The sequence below is a fragment of the Thermobia domestica genome, chromosome 15, assembly GCF_964235325.1.
Source record: "Thermobia domestica chromosome 15, izTheDome1.hap1.1, whole genome shotgun sequence".
In the NCBI taxonomy this organism is placed as follows: domain Eukaryota; kingdom Metazoa; phylum Arthropoda; class Insecta; order Zygentoma; family Lepismatidae; genus Thermobia; species Thermobia domestica.
Window position 1 is genome coordinate 11830127 of NC_137468.1, and position 23678 is coordinate 11853804.

Here is a 23678-nt window from a genome sequence, read left to right on the forward strand (position 1 = left end):
CGAAAATGTGCTGTAAAAGTGATGTCTCGACTCGAATTTTGTCAGGAAAATTCTGTCTCGATTCGTCTCGTGCGCATCCCTATTCTTGCTCCACATTTCGATTATCTTTTATCTATTTGAAGATATCACATACTTACTGTAAAATTAGCGGTATTTTAATTTCGCAGTGATTAGGCCTCTTAAGGCCCCTTTGCAGAACCGGGATATGAATTTACAGCTTAACGTGGAAACGAATCGCATAAGAGCTCCTTCGTGATTATGTGGTTAGCATATACGTCTTCATTGCGGGAGATCTGGCTTCGGTTGCCGGTGGGAGCTCATATGGTTCGGATTGCATGTTAAACTGTAGATCCATGCCTCACATAGTCTCGGAGCTGAAAAAGGATGCTAAAATTTAACATCTGCATGATGTCCCAGAGCTTCGATAGGGTCGATAAGATATTTTTTTTAAACTTTATGGGTGATAGGTATTCTGACCTCTTTTCAAACGGTCTTGCGATTTAGTTCTGAACAGGCCTGCAACTAGAGGGGGGCTAGGGGGCCTGGCATCCCCTAAACTTTCCGTGGCCCCCCAGGCCTCAATACATATTTCTATTATTAATTCAAAAAACACAATTTAGATATTTGTAAGATAATTTTTGGCTACTTGGCCCCCTAACATATTCATGCCCCCCCCCAACCTCTGTGGCTGGTTGCGGGCCTGGTTCTGAACATTTAAGCCATATTGCCACGTTAAATGAATCTTGTAGCTGTTATTAAAAAAAAAAAATTTCATCTAGTGTAAATTTGGAGCTCAAGGGGGAGCTAAAGCACATATAGACCCCCTTGAATCCGCCTCTGTGTTTGTATATACAATCCAGAAATGATAGAAACTAATAATATTTACTTGTTTGACAGGCATTGATCGAGCTGTTGACCTCTATTCCGAAATACTGGCAAAAGCTGGTGAGGATTATTTTTCTTCCCGTGTGAATATTTCAAAATAACGCCTGATTATGTTTTAAAATTTTCCAGACCCAACTAAAAACAAGCTATTAATTAAATTGTTTCTGAATGTGTCTAATAATTTTTCCCACTAACTTTTCTGTGAATGTCCATTTTTTTCTTCCCATTGTTAAATGAATAGCTGATTTGAGGAACGTCATATGTCAGAAGTCACGCTGATAGATCGTGGAATATCGAGCTGCAACAAGTGTCCCTGAGTTGAGAAACGTCGCAAATCATTATTGACATTATTAACTTATAACGTTTCTCAAATCATAGATTCAAATGTATATAGCTTTTTATTTTCATTAAACATGTTTATTAGAATCATACAGTGGGACTTGTACGAACGTACTAATAGTAGAACCGTACGTCTGTTACTCCGCACAACAGATCTTGAACGAAAACGAAAATAAAAATGAAATGAAATCTTTAAGTTTTACGTCCCACGCTTATGCCGGTTAGGCAAAAGGAGACAGTTGATGATGAGAAATGAATGAAATGGTGGAATGAAGAAAGTGGGAAGAAACGGGAGAACCTCAAGAAAACCCACGAGCACGGTATTTGTCACCATTGAACGAAAGCGAAGTTCTTAATTTTTTTTTTTTTCAATAGACGGAGTGATTATATCGATCGAGTTCGTGAATGAAGTCAATCCGTTAAGATCTTTATGGATAGCGGTGTCTATACATATACTTTTAAAATCCGTAACATTTCCTTGCTTCTATGCAACTTGCACAGTAGCGAAGCAATTTTGGTTGCCTATAATAAAAGGATATGAGGAAAACTGGTTATATGCCTACACAGCTAATCAAAGTCTACCACCTTTTTAGATATGACCAAGTGGGATTCTTTGGCTCTCGGGTTTGGCTACCGGCCATCAAGTCTGGGATTTCAACGTACTCAAATTTTCGCAAAAATATTCACTACAGGCCGGCAGCCAGCCGAAAAATGTAGGGGGGGCGGTAGAAGCTAAAGGGGCCCGATCCAACCATTATAGTTCATCACCATATTATAGTTCATTTGCAAGCCTACCGTGAAAATTTTAGGGGGGGGGGCAATAAAAATTTATGAGGCAGCCCGTAGACACCCTGGATACGGGCCTGGTTCACTACATGCAATAAATGGAACTCATCTGATCTTCATACATGAAATCGCGTGATCCGCTTTACTGTCTTGTGCAGAAACGATTCGTAGACGTTCCTTAGAATGAAACTCTTGGGCGATTCTCAGCGTTACGCACGGGACATTTGTACACAAAAACTGTTTTTAAAACAAAAATGTATTTTCAAATAAAATTTAAAATATGTCAAAATTAGGGGGGACATTATTAGTGCATAGTTAAATAAAATGAAACACCCAAAACAACTGCAAATTTGAGTTATAAGCCAAAATTGAGCGTTACGCACGGGACTCAGACAAAAAGCTCATTTGACAACCTCAATTTCATTGGACTTTCTCTGCGATTTATGGCAGCATTTTCATCTTATATGTCATCACTTATGTTCTACATTTATTTTCCTTACTATGCATTATATTTTTAAATTGGAAAATAGAATTTAAGTAGCTTCACATTACGTTTTCTTTTTTGATTCACCGTTACGCACGGGACAGAAAAGTAACCATGCAATTGTTTGGTTGTTCTAAGACTGTTATTATGTAATATCCTTACTAAAGATATTAATATTTTAAGATTAACATTTGGACATTAACAAGCATAAAAAATTTGCATCCAAAATCTAATTTAAATGAATTAAATTACATTCCAAAGTATCGAAATCGAACTTTGCTAGGTAACTCGCTTAGTGTTATTACCATGTATTTGGGGTATTTGTCTAATCACTGATTGGTTGCGTTCAAACCACATAATGTACAACTGTTGAGCTGCTCGATCCTCTATGCTACCTACCAAATATTGAGTCATCTGAATGGTGCCATTGTCAGATGAAATGTGGGAAAGTGAATTGAAGGGAAACAGTTGATTTTTGGTTATTTGGCATGACTGTTTGTTACTTCACAGTGAAGATTTGCTTTAGTGTGAGTTTTTTAAATAGGTAATATGGATTCACATGGAAGTAACTCTGTTCCAAGTAATATTATCAGTGATGAACTGAATCGATCAACAAAAGCAATGAGTGGCGCTGAAAGGGCTAGAAAATATAGACTTAAACATAGCAAGAAGGTGAAACTGAAAAATAAAGTGAGGATGCAGCGTTATAGGCAAGTTAAAAGATTAACTCTTTTCCTCTCATGTTCCTATTGCGAAACTCATTTCGCATTGTTTCGTTGTTGGCCATTTAGAAGAGAGAAACACACTAAAATTGAAGAAGAACAAGGTAATTCAAGTTAGAATAGTTCAAGGAAAACGAAAATAGTGCCAGTACACAGAATGATATATTCATCAAGTGGTGAGAGTAACATTAATTCAGAATACAACTTTGAAGACGATGTTCATAATGATATTCCAACCCTCCAACTGCTGAGCTCAAAATGGGAAATATTAGAGCACGTGTATTTCTCCTAGCGAAATTTGATTGTGGTTCTTCCAGAAATATGATTAAATATCGGTATGTATGTGTATCTGTAAGTGATGTAGAAGGAGATGGGGATATTAGAGTAACAAATCTGAAATACATGGACAACATTTGTACAAAGTTTTGTTTTGATGAAAAGAACAGATCTTATGTCTCATTCCATCACGTTTTAAATATACTTCAAGCACCTAATTTGCTGATAAAGGGTGAAAGAATATACTATAAAGTTCCAGAACCAATAGCCGTTTTTATAAAGAAGTAAAGAGTTTTGAAGCGAATTCATTTGCCCCCTACAAGACTGTCCAACCAACTTAGATACCTACCTTTCTAATGAAAAGAAAAAGGTGTGATTTATCATGATAATTTGTTTTTAAGCTTCCTGGTAAATGTTTCTATGTAACTTAACGTAGACGTTTTTGGTAGTTATGTTTGATTTAGCAGGTAGTTATGTTTCTCTCAGCAAATTCATGTTTCTTTGAGTTAATATAAAAGTTTATTGTTCATTATTTAACCTCGATAACAATAAACAGGTACTGAAATCTTAATAACTTAATTTTATTCACTTCCTTGCATAAAATTGTAAATGTCCCGTGCGTAACGTTACGCACGGGACAACATTTCTATACCTTATAAAACAAATAAGGAGGATAATAAACAAATTTAATAAGTACCACTAATAGGTTAATAATAATTCTACTTTGGAGCTAAAGTTTCAATACTTTATCTTCTACAATTATAAAGGAAAGACGAAAAATACATGATTTCCGTGACGCACGGGAAAGCAAAACATGGCATGAGAAAACTGCGATTTTTGCCTACCAGAATAAAACATTAATTAAAACAAAATTGTCAAATTTTTGCCAAAGGTCTACTTTATATTTTTTTGCTATTTTTCATATAATTTCAGATTTAGAACTTATTTTGAAAAATTATTTGAAAATTGGGATATGTGAACAGCATTGAGCATGATGTAGAACAGATAAAGTTTATATGGTCAAAACCTAGTAAATGTATTTTATAAAAATATTTTAAATGTCTTAGTATATAGTTACACTATTTGTTAATAGGAAAACATAAACATCATAGTTTAAAATTAATTTTGAAAATTTACTGACTATGGACCACTTGCCAGAGAATCGCCCTCTTATATATTTGGAGCCTTATTTCGAAACTGTCTTCGCAAAATTTGCAACGCAACGCAAATGATGATTTAAATAATTATGACTGCTATGCCGACTGTTGCAAAATAAAACAAATTTTGTGTCAACGCAACGTGAAGTTTCCGTTCTCGTTTTGAGATATTTGGTATAGCACTTTTAATTGCTTGTTGCATCTTTTGCATGGTTTTGACATTCGCAAAGTTTGCGAAGACTGTGACGGAATGAGGGTCCTTAATTCTGATAGCTTTTTCAGTATAGAAGGTTATGAAAGACCGACTTCAGATGCTGAACATTTGGGATCTGACTATATTACAAGAATGTTTAGAGCCATACTAAAAGGTTCCACTAACATATATTTCCTACAATAGCCAGGCTGTACATATATATACAGTATGACGCTAATCATACGTCAAAACGACTTCTGCATAAGGCGGGATATGTCCAGCCATCTGAACTCTTCTGGCTACGCCACTGATAAAGGACTTTGTGTTACAGTTTTAGGTTTTAAGAGCAGGAAGCGAGTACATTTTTATTACGAATGCTCATGAGCAAAGAATAGAAGTAGAAACATGATTTTAAAAACCTGATAAGTATTTAATTTGAAATTTCATTACTCTTAATGCAAGACGCAATCTACAAAATGTACTCACTAACAAATACGATGCTTTGAGGGATAGGCGCTCGCTGCGAGATTGTGCGTGCCAACTGCCAAGTTTAGTTTATTGGAGGATAAGTTGAAATGCATATTCTTGTTTTGCCTGGTATTTTAAATGCGACTAATATGTAATATATGGACCTATGTGAATTATTGCGAACAGTGCATCTGAATTACCTCTATTTTTGGGTTTGCTTGGGTAGAGATTTATGGATACTTTGAGACACGTGAGTGTGTTTTCATTTAACATCATGTGGTTGTAGTCACGTGCTGCGTGTTCAGAGACAATAAACAATTCTTTTGACCACTTGCGTAAACAGTTCATGTGTGATAATGGATTAGTCATCGCAGGAGGAAGTCATGTATTATGTTTGTGTGTTGCTACTTCCTTTCTTTGACTTGACAATCTATGGTATTGTAATACACGTTGAAATCTGGGTAATGTCCGATTTGGATGGGACCATTCACATGGGCGATGTTTGAGGAAATCCTCACAATAGTTTCTTTTGTCTAGCAAAATGATGTTCAATAAGTACATCAGTATTAATATTATCTCTTAGATTTGAGAACTCTAGTCCCCTGATCCCATGGCTATGCTAATTACTCTCCTTACTGACCTAGTGGCTAACTTACATGCCTTTGGTCTATGAAGTTTCGTGCTTGATTCCCAGTGGGAGAGTATAGTGGTTCAGATTCCACTTTAAATTGCAAACATTATCCTTATATAGCAGAGTGGAAAAAATAATGATTAAAAAACATTTTTTAAATTTTTTATTTAAATAAAATATTTCTGCTCATATAATACAAGTCGCGAATTGAAGAAAAAACACAAGGAATTCGTATTAAATGTTAATTATGCCATTTAAGTGAAAGTATTGAGATTCAATTTTGAATTAATTCCCAATCGTTAACCTATTTCGATCCCAAATCAATGTTTCTTAAGAATTAAGGAAAAAGTACAGCAACATTTATCAACATGACACCTTTTTTTTTCACAGAAGTTACTGATATTTGGCCGGGTCTTTTTTTTTTTTTAATCGGAACTAGCTTCCGGCACGAAATACATATAAAATACATAAATTTCACCTAAAGTTATAAAATCTAAAAGAAAAAATGAAAAATGCGGAGAGGAGATCGAACCCCTCTAAATACGCCTCTGTTATCTGGTAACAAATAAACACACAAAAGAATTTTCGTCTTAAATGTTGATCGTGATGACCCTGTTAGATAACGATTTAAAAACCCTGTGTTACGAAGAAAAGAAAGCAGTATTCTACTGTTACCTATTCAAAACAGAATTTTCCCTAATCATTCTCTGCATGGAACACTCGTTTTCATACTGTGCTGTACATACATTTGAGTGTCATTGTATTATGATTATTATCTTCCATAGTTGAAATAACGGAACAGAAACGCAGTGGCGGCTGGTACTATATGTTGCATGGTTGTGCAACCGGATATGTTTTTTAATACTACAGATATTTAAAAGTATTAAAGTAGTGTATCAGTAAAAAATAAACCTTTGCTCTTGAGCGCAAAACAGTATTGATGAATTTCTAAAAAAAAATAAATTTAAAAAACTGAAAGAAAAAGAGTGATTTACAAATCCAGTGGCAGAGAGCGTTGCAACTGGAAGCAGTAACATTGAGCATATGGCAGCGAGCTCCTATCTCTTAACATGAGGAAGTGGATTTATTCTTGCGTCGCTGCTATCCTCCCGTATACCTTCTTTCCAGTTGCTATTTCGTTTTCAACTGGTATACAAGAGTCAGCTTCTGTAGTAGTTACGAATTCCTCCGTTTGGCAGCGCTTGACTCAATTGATAGGTTGAGTGAGATATAGACGCTTGGAAGAAAGAAGTCATTCACCAAACAGAAACTCGCAAAATTACAAATACGAGTCTGGTGGTAGCAGGGGCGGATCCAGGCTGAATGTTTGGGAAAGGGCGGTCGTTCGAAGTCAATAGATTTTATTTTACATTTATAATACAAAAGTAAAAATTCTTGGGATAGATTTTATTTTTAAAATAAAAATATCCTATTCTGGAGAGAGTGGGGGGTGGAGGCGATCGAGTCTCGAAGAAGAAAATGTCTTACCACTGGTCTAATTCCTAGCTCTGTGTCGTTCGCGCACATGATTCGGTGTTCGACTTCCGGCGGAGAGCATAAAAATTAATCTCAAATCGTTCACTTTCAATACTCATCTGTCTTCTTTAGTCTAAATTCCTGAAATGTTAAACTTTTTTTTTTTCATTTTCATATAAGTTTTGTATATAAATAGTGTATAAACTTACATTGATAGTGGTTGTTTGAAAGCTTAATATTTTCTGAATATTTTTTGGATAAGATTCAAGAATACTGGGGGAGGGGAACACTTGCGCGTAACTACATACCTTTGATATTGCAAGATTGCAACCGGTGCTTCTACAGACCACGAACCGCTACTGCGGGATTTTACTTTCTTCATTTTAACTTAATTTATTTCGGAATTTGATTTAAATCAACGATTTTTATTTTTAAAAAAATCAAGTGATTTAAATCTTGATTTAAACCGTAATTTAAATCAGACCAGGCCCATATCCAGGGGATCTAGGGGGCGGGCTCCCTAAATCTTGGCGGCCCATCCTAAAATTTTCACGGTAGGCTTACAAATGAATTATAATATGAGGATGAACTATAATATGGTTGGATCGCCCCCCATTTCGGCCGCCCCCCCCTGAATTTTTAAATCAATTACCCTGTATCACTTGCGATGAAGAACATCAATGCCAAAAATCAATCGAGCGCTCACCCCTGGTGCGATGATTGAGATGCCAATTGACTAGTATTTTACTTTCAGGGTAGGAAATAATATTACCATAGTGAATAAGACCTGTGGTCAGTACAGACTTCTCACCAGCCGAGTATATTTTAATTTTGATTTCATAGTATCAAAGAAAAGTTAAAATATTCATAGTAAGACATCGAGGAAAAATTTACTACAGCTTGGCAATAGTAAAATTTATATTAATAATTGCTATGTTGGCAATTCTTGTTAACGCGTCGGATGTTTGTACAGTGGTGGAAATTGTATAGTAATTATTGTATTCATCCGGTAATTTTGTTGGTTGTACGGTGTACGGCCAAGCTATACTTAACGTGCGAGAAAATACGGTGTTTTTGAAAAAAAAAAATGAAAATGAAAGTTTTCAATTTTACATCTCAGGCTATGCAGTGGAGGCTAAAGGATGATGATGCGGGTGATGATGAGAATGAATGGGATGGTAGAATGAAGGATGTGGGAGAACCCCGAGAAAACCCATGAACACGGTGTTTGTCCACTACAAAGTTCATATGACGTGAGCGGGACTAATACGTCTCGAGTAGTTGTTTAGGTGAATGGGACATGTTACATAGAAATTACTCGCGTGGTGAAGTTCTGCCTGATTGCCTATGGAAAGAAAAAATGAAATTAAATCTTTAAGTTTTACGTCCCACTAGGCTAAAGGAGACGGTGATGAATAATGAATGAAATGGTGGAATGAAGAAAGTGGGAGGAAACGGGAGAACCTCGAGAAAACACACGCACACGGTGTTTGTCCACCACAAAGTTCACTTGACGGGGGCTGGGATCGAACCCGGGACCCCAAGCACCAGAGGTGAAAGCTCTACCACTGAGCCACCGCGGCCCCCTATGGAAAGAGATTTGGATATGTCCAGAAGATGAAAATGATACATAGGAAGATAGTAAAAATGAAATGAAATCTTTGAGTTTTACGTCCCACGGTTATGCCGGTTAGGCTAAAGGAGACGGTGATTGTGAGTAATGAATGAAATGGTGGAATGAAGAAAGTGGGAGGAAACGGGAGAACCCCGAGAAAACCCACGCACACGGTGTTTCTCCACCACAAAGTTCACTTGGCGGGGGCTGGGATCGAACCCGGGACCCCAAGCACCAGAGGTGAAAGCTCTACCACTGAGCCACCGCGGCCCCCAGGAAGATAGTAGATACCGCATGATTAGTAACTGGACATCTAATGTATCGGACTATTGTCGGTCTGCGATTGACTTGCAACCAGTGGTGGATCTAGAAGTTAAGAACTGGGGTGGACTAGAACTCAAACTATAAACTTTCAAAAATATATATAAATAATAGTTTAAATTATTTTTGTCACTGAAAAAACTGGGGGTTTAGGCCCCCGTTCCCGGGCTAGAGTCTTCACTGCCTGCAATCATAAATTTGGCCCACTTTCGGGCCGAAGACGCCATACATAGTGGTAAACCTTAAAAAAAAAGCCATATAGCTAATTTCTCAATCATAACCATTTACGCCTAACATTTAACAAAGTATGGATGAATAAAACTTATTAATATTACGAACAGAAAAGTAATACAAAATTCCCATTAGATCTTGTAATATGTACGTACAAAGTACACAAGATAAACCGAGCAGTGAATTCCCAGCTGCTCATAAATTGAAGTTAATGCTGTATTGTGTATTTACATGTCAGTAAACTGATAACACTAAATGAACCATTTAATGACGCTAATGTGATCAGTAAGGACAGTTCCAGTACATACAGTAAACACAACGAATGAATATTACATAAAGGAATTTATCAGTACTCAAAAGTACAATGTACAGAATTGTTTAGTACTCAAGATTTCAATTGGTTAAACTTTATTATTATTATTATTATTATTATTATTATTATTATTATTATTATTATTATTATTATTATTATTATTATTACAATTCTAATGAATTTTTATTTAAAAATTTGCGATATCGCAATTAACCTAAAACACACCTGTTGCAATTATACAACAGTGTTGCCAGGGGCAGCGTTTCTGTTTTAAAAAACACCTATTTTACGGACTTGCATTAAATAGCCTTTTTATATGGCAACACTGCATCACTTTTATCACATTTTCCCACCAATGGATAAAAGTAGATGCATACTGTACATATACACAGGAATTCACCCGCAGGAAATCGGTTTTCTGCAACTGAATATTGATTTTCTTTCTCTATTTATTTATTTATTTTATTTTATTTTATTTTATTTTATTTTTTTTTTTTTTACATTTTTTTACTTACGGTAATTTCTTTCGTTACTACACAAAAACCTTACAAGTTCTAGGATCGGTCATGATCTCGAAAATATCTACATAAAAGATGCTTACATTTGTTTCAAGTCTCAGGTTTTTATCATTCTTAAAGATCAAAAGATACACGCAATCAAATTTTGGGTTACGCAATTTTACGGACACACTGTTAACACTTAAGATAAGGCAAGGTTTAACGACGATAATAATGACTGATTTATTTAATACTAACTGAAATACTCATTCTTCGCATAGGGGCTGTATTGGGAAGTCAACGTTTGTGGGGGTATTACCATTCATCTCAGCTATCGCCAAAACTATAGATTTGACACTAATATTGGCCATTTTCGATTATTTTTAAATGTCTCCGTTTTCCCCCCTGGTGACCCCCGCCCCGCAACCGAATGGGGGGGAATTTGGAAGTTAAGGCGATCGGAGTTTCACCATTGATCTCACCGACCGCGAAAACTATGAATTCGACACTAAAATCGGTCATTTTCTACTATTTTTATATGTCAAGGTAAACACTATCCCTGAGATACCCCTGGTTTGAATTAAAAAAAAAAAAAAAAAAAAACCGGTTCGTCTTGGTCTCGGGCCTGGACCAAGGCACTCGTGACCCAAATTTGGTAACTCCAGGTCTACTCGTCTGGTCCCCAGGCCGCACACAGACAGACAAACACACAAACTCTTTATTTTATTTATATTAGATTAGATTTAACTCTACAATATCATTAGTGTTTTTGAAAAGAAAAAGTGTCTATAAATGAACCCTACCCAGGGACGTACGTAGGGGGTGGGTCATGGGGCGTCCGGACCCTCCAAAATTTCGACTTTTGTGTAAATTTAGCCTAATTATAGGGGCAATTTTAGAAATTTTAATATAAAATGCCCTCATATTGAATTTGGACCCCTCCCGAAATAAATTCCTGCGTACGCTACTGGTCATACCAATCAATAGATCACATTGAACCAAACAAAATTATAAATTCTCATGCGTAATTTTAGAGAAAATTGACCGAAGGGCTCCCTCGTGGCTAAATGGTTAACGCACGTACCTTTTGTGCGGGAAAAATGAAATGAAATATTTAACTTCTACGTCCCACGATTATGCCGGTTAGGCTAAAGGGGACAGTGATGATGAGAGATGAGTGGAATGGTGGAATTAAGAAAGTGGGAGGAAACGGGAGAACCCCGAGAAAACCCACGAGCACGGCGTTTGAACACCACAAAGTCCACACGGCGCGAGCTGGGATCGAACCAGGGACCCCAAGCACCGGAGGTGAACGCTCTACCACTGAGCCACCGCGTCCCCTCTTTTGTGCGGGAGACCCGAGTTCGATTCCCAATGGGAGTTCATGTGGTTCGGATCCCACGTTAAGCTGTGGCTTCACATTTCATATAGCATCACCTCTGATACTAAACTCTAACCAACCAATCAAGCCCCACTGAAGAACATAGACATTTCAACTAACCTTGATTTTTTTTTTTTTTTTTTTTGGTTTCGTCTGCTTGTTGAGTCTGGTAATAATTCAAAGCATAAGCAAGAATAAATAAGAAACGTACCGTATGTCACGGTGTATGTCCACCACAAAGCTCACTTGGCGCAAACTGGGATCGAACTAATGACCTCATGCACCAGAGGTGAACGGCGCGTAAGAAGGGAGAAGATTATTGTCATTGGTGTAATTAGAATATTTTGCGAGGGGAAGCCATAGCTCTCACTTCCGCAACGACTACAGTTTCAACCTTTTGTTCAACGGTATTCTAATGGAGACCAACAGTGTTATAGGGAACCTGCCCCCTCTAGTTTCACTTATCGCTATTGTTACAATACCATTATAGTTCAGAAGCATTAAGTAAGTTTAAATGCACGTATTACATTTTGGTAGCATTTGTGTCTGGCGAGTTTAGTGGAGGGGGGGAGGGTGTGTTGTGTTGACCTGTATATTAAAATAAGAAAAAAAAAATAAGATGGGTACAAAATTGTAACCTCAAAAATAACAATTCTTCAAGTGAACTTCCCATCAGATGTAGCATGTGTATTCCTTGTTTAAAAAAAAAAAAAAAAAAAAAAAAAAAGGTGTTAGATACATATGGAGAAAGTATCCGTCTTTTCAAATATAAAAGAGGAAACCTAAAAACTATCTGTAGCTGAAAAGTTATTGGCTGGCAATGATGGTCGCCGACCCCTGAATTTTACTTAGGCATATATATTTGTATTAAAATCATTGTGGATGTCTTCGAATGAGAATATGACACGAAACCGGGAAGCTTCGACAAACCTTACGGACACGTTATCCTCAACAAACTCATATGGCATGACGTCAAACCAGAGACAACCACTAACCTACAGTGGTTCCTCAGTGACGACATTGGAAGGGAAAGGGGGCGGCGCCCACCGACTGCTCCCTCAGACATGTTATATTGTAATGTAAGTCAGGCAATTAAAACTATTGTTTTCGGTTGCCCCGAAAAAGACTTTGTCCCCTGAGCAACGAAAGCCAAGGTTAAATTTTCGGTGGTAGCTCATGTGGCTCGGGGGCGTCCAATGGGTAAATAACTGTAGGTCCACGTTATCATATAGCCTTGCTGCTGAAAGGGACGTTTAATTGAAAACAAACGTAGGGGAGCATGGTGGCTCAGTGGAAGAGCACCTACCTTGGATTCGTGGTTTGATTCCCGGACAAGTAAGTTTGTGGTGGACAACATCGTGTTCGTGGGTTTTCTCGGAGTAGTCCCGTTTCTTTTCACATTGCATTCGGCCAATTCTTCCATAATCGTTCACTTGAGCCTTGATCATGCATCTCCCTTTGCCTAAAGGACATATTTGTGGGACGTTAAACTGAAATATTTCAGTTGAAAACAAACCTATCAATCATAAATGGAATATATAAGAGACTATTAAAATGCCAGTGATAAAAAAAAACACCTTTATTTAATTTCATCATCGAATTAAATACTGATTATTATAGTTTTAAAATGTTTAACTATTTATCAGGTCCATCCCGTCTTTCAACTACCAAATTCAAGTTGGATATACAGGGTGTTTCAAAACAACTCCGATAACGTTTGGGAGGTGATTCCTGACACCAAGATAAAACGAAAAAGTATAGACCAACCTGGGAGCACAAATGCTTCCTTTCGGAGTTATAGGCCGCCAAAAACATGAAAAAATTAACTTTAAAGGTTCCATAGCTCCAATACCATGGGACCTATCGTAGTCGGGTCAAGGTTTTATTTAGAAACTAGTATATGCCCTATCCACATATCCATATTTCAGAATCCTGCGGTACTTCCGCAACCATTTTTATAGAGGTGGTTGGTGAGTATTTCAAATTATATACCCGTAACCAAACTCTCCAGCGTAAAAATTGTTGCTAAAGTACCTTAGGATTCTGAAACATGTATTTTTATATAGTGCACATACTAGTTTCGAGTAAAGTCTTGGGCCGACGACAGTAGATCTCATAGTTTTAGAGCTATCGACCTTTAAATTTTTTTTTCATGTTTTCGGCAGCCTATAACTCCGAAAGGAAGCATTTGTGCACCCAGGTTGTCTGTACTTTTCGTCTTATCTTGGTGTCAGGAATCACCTCACAAACGTTGTCGGTCTATTTTGAAACACCCTATATATATATATATATATATATATATATATATATATATATATATATATATATATATATATATATATATATTGCAATAGTCTAGTGCGAAGAGCTCCTCAGTGGCTAAGTGGTTAGCATATGCGCCTTTGGCGCAGGAGACCTGGGTTCGATTCGCGGGAGCTCATGTGGTTCGGATTCCACGTTAATCAGTAGGTCCACGTCTCATATAGCCTCGGTGCTCAAAAGGGACGTTAAACTCAAAATCAACTCAACCCTAGTGCGAAGCCCTTTATCGTGAGTTCTTTCTTCTTAACCAACGAATCAACAACCTACAAAAAGTCTAAAGAACACACAAAGAGAATGTTGTAAGAAAAAGGTGGTTTTGCGGTTTAATGACACAGACGAGAATCAAAACACGCGATGAACGTACAGTTCGATCCCAATGAACTCACGTGCAGTCAACAGCGAAAAGTAAACTTGCCTTAGGGCGTTAAAACAATAACAAAAAAAAAAAAAAAAAAAAAAGACGCCAGCCAACTGGTTTGATGCAGATATAGTACGTCGAAGAACTGCTTTCAGTGCCAAGAATCGTCGGAAAAATGAAGTTTCGCTATACAAAGTGAACTTTGGTCCGTCGATGATAAATATAAGAACTATTGCTTTTTGACACTATCTCATAGTGGAAAGTGGGAACAACAGCTTTTAGTTAGAAAAGTAAGGCAGAACCAGACACAAGATGCCAATTTACGAGGAATTACAACCACTTCTTGAGTTAGGAGTGCATAAAAAGAACTATGGCGTCAAGGGGCAGTTGCAGGTAAGTGGGGTCACATTTCATTCTTATTACTCGTTATGTTTAGGAACTGTAATAAAGTATTTAAATTTACAGTATAATGAAGTCGTTGCTTGTAAATTCGACCACAAAAAATGTAATTAACTTACTTTGGACATTCTGCTACTGTAATTTAATGCCGGTCCAAGTGGCTCTAGAGGAGAACAGGGGTGTATCATCGATTTATGGGAACTATAGCAAAAATAAATAGCGGAGCCTATGGTGTAGACCTAGGCTGAAACTTTACATAGAACATAAATAAATTATTTTGCCCCAACTTTGACTGTATCAATGAGAGTGATATCCCACTAAATGTCTTGTTTCGCCATATTAATAGTGCACAGTCGTAGAAATGTCCTACAGAATGATTCTTAGGCCTACTGCCTACACCATCTAAATATTTTGAATGTCAAAAATGAGTTAGTAAATGTGTTACCTTTCGTGAACGACGTAAGTCTTTTGTGTAGTGGTGCGACCCCTAGAACACAGAGCCTACCACTAGCCCTACCTACTGGGCGGTGTGGAGGAAAAATAGGTCTTTAAAGTTCAGGAAGGAAATGGTAGGGCCTACATTACAAAAAGTAGCTCAGCCATATTTTGTGAAGTAAGACTGGATATATTATGTGCAGGATTAGGGGAGAAACTAAGGTAATAGTATACATGAGAACCCCCTGATCTGCGTTTCTTCTGTGTTCTATTACCACTTCTACATGAAATACCATACATTTTCTACGTAGTGAAATAGTAAGAATTATCCATGTGCACAAGGCATGCAAAACGCGTTAAATCCCCCCCCACACACACACACATAGTCATAGATAAAGTACAAGGACACTACACATGCAGATATAAAGTACAGGTACGTTCTTTTTTTATTTTCGTATCAGTCGATAAGTAAATAAAAGTCGGGTAATAGTTAAGAACAGCTACTTCTCATCTCCCGTGCACGAGGATACATCTTACTGTTGCACTACCTAAACACCCTAAGTACAAGGGCAACAACTCAGTCTATTACCTACTTTTTAACATCCTAGATAGTCAATGAATAATGCCTGAAAGTATGGCGTTTCTCGTCCTTCCCTAAATGGGAAGTACGGCTAGTCGCTTTGTTACCCCCTTTGTAAGTTCGTACATACTAAAAGTATGAGTGTCCTGCTCCATCGGGAACTGATGCAGCTTCATGTATACTATATCCGAAACGAAATATCAGCCAAGTAGCCTATACTACCAGTTAGTAACATGCCATGCCTTATTTACAGGACGTGAGAAGATAAAGAGGACCAAGGGGGCTCAGTGGTAGAATGCTTAGACCGTGGTTCGATCCCAGCTCGCGTCAATTGGTCTTTGTGATGGACCAATATTATCTGCGTGGGTTTCCCATTTCCGCTTTTTTTTTTTTTTTTTCATTCCACAACTATCATAAATCTTATTACTACAGTCTCCCGTAGCCTCAATGCATGATTGTGGGCTGTTAAACTAAAATTAAGACAAATATCTGGTGGGCCTGGAATGGAATGAAAGATTACATTGAACTAAAATTAAACTTCCTGTAGAGGGAACTTTGTGGTAAGGCGCTCATCTTTTCTGCAACGGGTCCCTGGTTCGATCTCAAGCCATATTTAGGGGAAGGTTCTAGAACACAGGTCTCCCCCCCCACATAGGTTCCTAGCTAGATTGATTCTTTTCTGTACCAAAATTTAATATTAAATTCACATAGTATCGCCGAGCGAGCGTCAGCGAGTGAAGGCGGGTTAGAGCCCCGCAAGGCACGTTCTTTTCTGTCTTTATTACAGTTAAGTGGGAAAGGGACCTGCGTTCTAGAACCTTGCCCATATTTAGGCATAATAGATAGACACAAAAATAGTCTACTTAATATCAGTGTTGAATTGAGAATTTTGTACAACAGGGGGGGCGATAACATTTTAAGGGGGGAGGCTCTGTTCTAGATTGCAATAGAGCAGCAGGAATCTGTCGCAACTAACCTCTCGACTTGTTATTGTCTGGTCGTTTGCTATAACCAACATATTCCCATTTTACCCTAAGTAACGTTCTAAAGCGTTTGTGTGTGTCTGTATCTAATTTCCATTTTTTTTTTTAAATGTAATTTCGACTTTATACAAGAACGTGGTTTGTTAATTAGAACAATTAAGTTGGACAAAAGAAAATAATTTTCTTTAACAAAACCAACAAAATTGCACAGAAGAAAAAAAAAAACAAATAGTTCAATGAATGGTATAATTATAGATATTCTCGAGAAGGCTCAGTCAGGGGCGGCTCTAGAATATTTTATACCCTAGGCGAAAAACATGCCTGCACCCCAATAATCTCCTTCCCCAAACCGAAACCAAAGTGAAATCTTGTCACCCCTGATATTTTCACCACATCATCACATTGTTACCATTTGTTTAAGAATTAAATGAAATAAAACTTATCCCCAATGCCTCTCTCTATGGTATTAATAAGTAATCTATAAGCTAATTTATTATTATTATTATTTGTTTCTTTTGTGTTTGAAATGAAATTTTACCAATATAACCACAGGGCAACAGGAAACGAAAGTTTTATTGTAATGTAAAGCATGTTAATGTTCATTGTAAATATAAAACAAAAGATGGTTAAGACAAAGCAAAGATGAAGTTTCTCAATTCATTTTTAGTTATTTTGAATTTGTCTGTAAATAGTCTGTCGAAAGCCGAGTACCTTAAAAAAATGTCCACGTCAGTTGTTATCTGATTATTTAATTCGATGATCTGTGAAATAATTTTTGAGTAATCGTCAGTCTAGAGTAGGAAAAGTGGAAGAGGTGGGTATTTGGTGGTACATGGGTAGGAATGTGAAGGGATAATTTTTGAAGTAGGGCTTCAGACCTTAAGTTTCCGTTGACTACCTTATGTAGGAACTTTTTAGGTCAGTAACATTTCTGAGAGTATCTGGAGTCTGGATATTCAGATAATGCAGGAGAGATCTTATTTAGCCATAGAATGAACAGTGGGAACACGGAAACGTACTATGGCCAGATAGATGCTCCTCCGCTCCATATAGGTGAGGAGTAATTCATCTTGGGTGATCCCACTTTTCATTAATTTCCTCCTCCTAAATGTGTACGTACAGCTCTGGCGCACGTACAGCTCACAGATGACGAGAAGAACCCTAGCAGAAGTAGTGTGACGTAGGTATGGATTCGCCCACTTTTCGCACGGGGGTTTCAAATGACACCACGGAATAGCACACATATAACTTTACCCGGAGTAGCAGACGACATCTAAGTATAGACCACACCTCAAAAACCGAAAATGGACTTGACCGTGTAGTTGACCTTTCCCCGCTACCGCTGTTTTAGGGTTCTTTTCGTCATCTGTGAGCTGTACGTTTTGGCTAATGTTGATAAACCTCACGTAAAAGAAACCGCCCCTAAATATTTCCGCCCTGGGCAGCCACCTAGATTGTCTATATGGACGAGCCGGCCCTGGGCTCAGTCCCCTTGAACATGCCTCAATTCAACATTGCTTAATATGTTTACTATATTAAACAGTTGATTTTTATGGAAACTACCGTACCTTATATATACCGTTGCTTTGAAAGCAACTTGACAACGTTTGGGTGGTAATTCCTGACACCAAGACAAGACCCCCCCCCCAAAAAAAGCATAAACCAACTTGGGTGCACAAATGCCTCCTTTCGGAGTTATAGGCTGCTGAAAACATGAAAAAATGAACTTTAAAGGTCCATAACTTCCAAACGATTGGACTTACCATAGTCGGGTCAAGACTTCACTCCGAAAATACATGCTTCAGAATCCTAAGGTACTCACGCAACAGTTGAGGAGTTTGATTCAATAAGGGTGTAAGTCTGAAACATGCAGTTGGAGAAAAACTATGTTGAAAATTGAAGTAGTGCTTTATTTTTCTTACATAAAACAATGTAATATTCAGCATTTTATTCCGATATTGAATTGAAATGTTACCACGATGCTAAATAAGCATGGCAAAAGCCACAAATGCGTTTAATGCAAAAAGGGCGTAAATTCACTTACGCCCTTATTACATCAAACTCCTCATTTTTTATAGATGGAGTTTTGCTACGGGCGTACAATTTGAGGTACTCACCAGCTACCTCTATAAAAATTGTTGCGTAAGTATCGCAGAATTCTGAAACTTGGATATTTGAATAGGTCACGTACTAGTTCCTAAGTGAAGTATTGACCCGACTACGGTAGGTCCCATAGTTTTGAAGCTATGGACCTTTAAAGTTCATTCTTTCATTTTTTCAGCAGCCTGTAACTCCTAAGGAAGCATTTGTGCACTCAGGTTGGTCCATACTTTTTGTCTTGACCTTGGTGTCAACAATCACCTCCCAAACGTTGTCGGTGTTGTTTTGAAACACCCTATATATATTGTTTATTGTTCTTCTAAAAAATTAGTTTTATTGTTAGAACAGTGAGAATGTTTTCTCATGATAATCTTTGTTACGTGATACAACTACCAGGTAAACATCAGCAAGTTATTAGTTCGCAGAATGAAATTAAAAGGTGGGTAATTAAAAGGTAAAACTTATCCGGGATGGTCACCTTGGACAGAACTTGAACCCATCCATTACCTTCTCTCATCCTCACAAACCGGATATGCTTAAACATACTGTAAAGCTATAATTCATATAAGAAGTTTCAATTAAGAATTTTGCGTTCAGTGTGGTCAGTAGGGAAATTTCCATTACAGCAAGATATATTTTATTTGTAAATAAAACAAAGAGGCTAATAAACTACTAGTGTGTTATCTACAAATTGTGAAAACATGAAATAATTATTGCCTTTTGTCTTGTAAATATTCCATCAAGCACTTCTCATCTCTTATTGTTGTGTAATTATCGCTTTTGTTGCGTTATCATCATGAACGAAAGGCGAAATTAAGCGTGGAATTTTTTTTTTTTTTTTTTTTTTTTTTTTTTGTCTGTGCACAGTTAGCAACAAGAAATAATGAAAGATGCAGATGTTAACGAGATAGCATATCAATATACTTAACGATATGTTGGTGTTTATTATTACCTTACCTACGAAGCAAAGCACCCAAGTTGTAAACAACGCTTCTCTTCAGGAGACCTTGAAGATGGCATTTCCATGGACAAAAACCCACGCAAAGGAAAGGATGATATTTTATTAAACTCGTGCGGTAAACAAGAGAGTTTTCACGTCTGTGAATTCATTTTATGCAAATTACTTAAAATAAAAACGTAAATAAGAGTAAAAATAGCTTATGAACCACGTAAATATACGTGATTAGATTTCTTGTAAAAATAATTCCTAATTTTTAATTCAACTTTGTCAAATTGCGTTGATATATTCAAGAAAATATAGTCTGTGTTCGGCCAAAATACAGTACATTTTTGCTAACCGTAGGATCGAATTTCTTAATTTGGAAGAATTGTACGGATTTTTTTTTTTTAATAATATAAATTTAATGAGTTAAAGTGCAATGAACCGACATACTGGTAATATTAATTGGTCAGTGTCATCGAGCTTCGACAGTCACGATAAATTGTAATAACACCTTAGTTACCAACAACCTTGGTTTCGATCGATTCAGATTTTAACTTCCGATAATAAGGAAGAAACAAAGAAACAGTATCGTAGTTTTAGTTCGTTGTGACGAACTTTCTGTATATTGTATGACACTTAAATCAAAGATGGATAGTAAAATATGGACCAAAGCCTTTTTAGTTATAGATTCCTCCTTGACGGCACAAAAATGAGACTGTAGAACGTTTAACATAACGCATCAGTACATAACAAAAGTATAAAGGCTCGCTTGTTCTTCAAGAGATTCGAAACGAATGATACTGGAAATGAGCTGTATATGAAATACATTCTTGCCTTGTAATGTTTTCAGAACAACAAAATGAAAGGCCCAGAAGAAGTGTGTGTGGGGGGGGGGACACCGCCGTTTGTCGCTTTGTATGAACTCGAGAGGGGGTTTGGTTTCTAGGTTTTGCTTCTAGATAAGTCGTTTCCAACTCGACAATGTATGGCGTATTGACAGGCTTTTACTATCAGAACCAGGCGGAAAAGGACAGGGTGAGAAAAAAAACTGAATGAGATAAATGCAATGTAATAAAACGGTTGTCAGTGTTAGATTAGTCATGAATACATGAGGAGAGTATCCGCAAAACCATCACTACGCCTTGTTCGTGTATCACCGCAGTCTTCGATCAACAATAGCTTTGCTGTCTTTTCGCTCTGTCTCACCGAGCGGCAGACCGTGACGTCGCAGAGCATTCAGTTTGAAATGAATGCTTTAGATGTTGAGGACACTGTGTTGGGCACTTGGGCAATTACTGAACATTCGTGAATTCAGTTAATGTTATTTAGAAATAAGTTTTTTTTTTTTTTTTTTTTTACGCTGTTATTTTCTCTTTGTAGCTAGGTCTACCCATCGACAGTCGGTACGGTAGAAATATCTATTCATAAAACATTAGCATCATAAACTATTCAAAAATACGTTAATATAATATTTTAGAATTATTGAAACACATTATTTCAATATAGCCTGGTAGGAGCTATGGCTGGCCAGTTGAATATTAGATGTGTGGTCAGCACATCGACGTCCATTAATTTCTTTTAGTTTGGTAGACCTGTGTTCGATACCTTCAAATATATCTCTCCCATGTTGTGTCACAAATCCCATGATGTTGGTTCAAGAGGGAAAATTCTGATATCTCACGGGGAATTTTGAGCATTCTAGACCATAATTACATTGCATTATATTATGTACAATAAATAAGGTAATAAATTCAGCTAATGTTTTTGTTATGACGCCTTGTAAATAATTTAAATTTACTTAGTAGGGACATCATATCATTTCTATTAATCAGAAGCGGCTGTGGTTGAACTAAATGACATAGCTTCCTTAACCTCGAACCAGCTTAATCTAGTATTAGCCGTATCAAATATAACGTACGCATGATCGTATTACTTATCTACAACCTTTAAACTTTTGAAATCAGCTTTCACACGTTTAGGAACGTTTCTGCAGCATAAGCAGTTGATCCTAGACTTGAGTTTGTAACATGACGCAATCGTTGGACTTTGGAGTTATAGTTTTAAAGCAACAAGATCACATCAAAAATTATAAGTAGTTCTTAGCTTTGAAAGATTCATCGGCGCAGAAACAGCTAATTGCTGGACGCAACAAAACCCAATTCGATCCGGATTGGCTGATACTGATTTAGCGATTAAGACGCCCCATTACGGCGAAATTAAAATACCGCTAATTTTACAGTAATTATGTGATATCTACAAATAGATAAAAGATAATTGAAAATTGGAACAAGAGCTCGCTAGACAATATTATTTTACATAAAATATGAGATGCCGTTATTATGACTCGCTTATCTGCTTTTGATTTCCAGCCATTTAGAAAATCGGGATTTATTTTCGCGTATAATAAATGAATGCCAACGGAAAGCTACTAGGAGACTCATGATAACGGTACCTCATGCAAACTAATATTGTCTAGCAGTATGCTCTTGTTTAGGGGTGCGCACGAGACAAGATTTGAGATTGTCTCGTCTCGAAAATGTGCTGTAAAAGTGATGTCTCGACTCGAATTTTGTCAGGAAAATTCTGTCTCGATTCGTCTCGTGCGCATCCCTATTCTTGCTCCACATTTCGATTATCTTTTATCTATTTGAAGATATCACATACTTACTGTAAAATTAGCGGTATTTTAATTTCGCAGTGATTAGGCCTCTTAAGGCCCCTTTGCAGAACCGGGATATGAATTTACAGCTTAACGTGGAAACGAATCGCATAAGAGCTCCTTCGTGATTATGTGGTTAGCATATACGTCTTCATTGCGGGAGATCTGGCTTCGGTTGCCGGTGGGAGCTCATATGGTTCGGATTGCATGTTAAACTGTAGATCCATGCCTCACATAGTCTCGGAGCTGAAAAAGGATGCTAAAATTTAACATCTGCATGATGTCCCAGAGCTTCGATAGGGTCGATAAGATATTTTTTTTAAACTTTATGGGTGATAGGTATTCTGACCTCTTTTCAAACGGTCTTGCGATTTAGTTCTGAACAGGCCTGCAACTAGAGGGGGGGCTAGGGGGCCTGGCATCCCCTAAACTTTCCGTGGCCCCCCAGGCCTCAATACATATTTCTATTATTAATTCAAAAAACACAATTTAGATATTTGTAAGATAATTTTTGGCTACTTGGCCCCCTAACATATTCATGCCCCCCCCCCAACCTCTGTGGCTGGTTGCGGGCCTGGTTCTGAACATTTAAGCCATATTGCCACGTTAAATGAATCTTGTAGCTGTTATTAAAAAAAAAAAAAAAAAAACTTTTCAACCCGATCTTTCTATTTACTCTTTACATGTTACAACTTCTTGAAGGCAAGAAAGGTTTCTTCACACATGCAGCACTGCACTCTAGTGGACAAACAGTGAACCTCCTAATTAAAAACGAGTATTTTGGCGCACTTCCCCTCCCTGTCCAAAAGAATCCGTTGTTTCGGAAGCGGCGAAACTGTTTTTTTCTTTTATGTCAGCGGGAGGGCGATAGCAGGTAGCAAACAAGACATCCTAGAAAGTTGCGCATCGTTCAACTCCTTGCAAGATGGAAAAAATATTTTGACCTTTTCAAGACTATGTATACATGGTGAAATATGGTAGGTAGGGTTTCAAGATTTTTTTTAAATGACAGCTACAAGTTCTTCTAATGTGAAAATGTGGCTTTACACGAGTAGTTGGGGCCGCGGTGGCTCAGAGGTAGATCGTTCACTTCTGGTGCATGGGGTCCTTTGATTTGATCCCAG

General features: G+C 37.3%; 1 protein-coding gene across 2 annotated transcripts in view; it reads left to right on the forward strand.

Annotated features, from left to right (window-relative positions):
* The window catches only part of LOC145672073 (solute carrier family 2, facilitated glucose transporter member 1-like), a 131389-nt gene that overhangs the window by 39640 nt on the left and 68071 nt on the right, over positions 1-23678 (forward strand). Inside the window, exon 1 of one of the 2 annotated variants that reach the window (XM_081741316.1) lies at positions 14544-14848. The exons of the other annotated variant lie outside the window; for it this stretch is intronic. Within the exon in view, the coding sequence (XP_081597442.1) occupies positions 14768-14848 (81 nt within the window). The 5' untranslated portion in view covers positions 14544-14767. Of the gene's footprint in view, positions 1-14543; positions 14849-23678 lie in introns of those variants that run through there. 2 annotated transcript variants of the gene reach the window in all.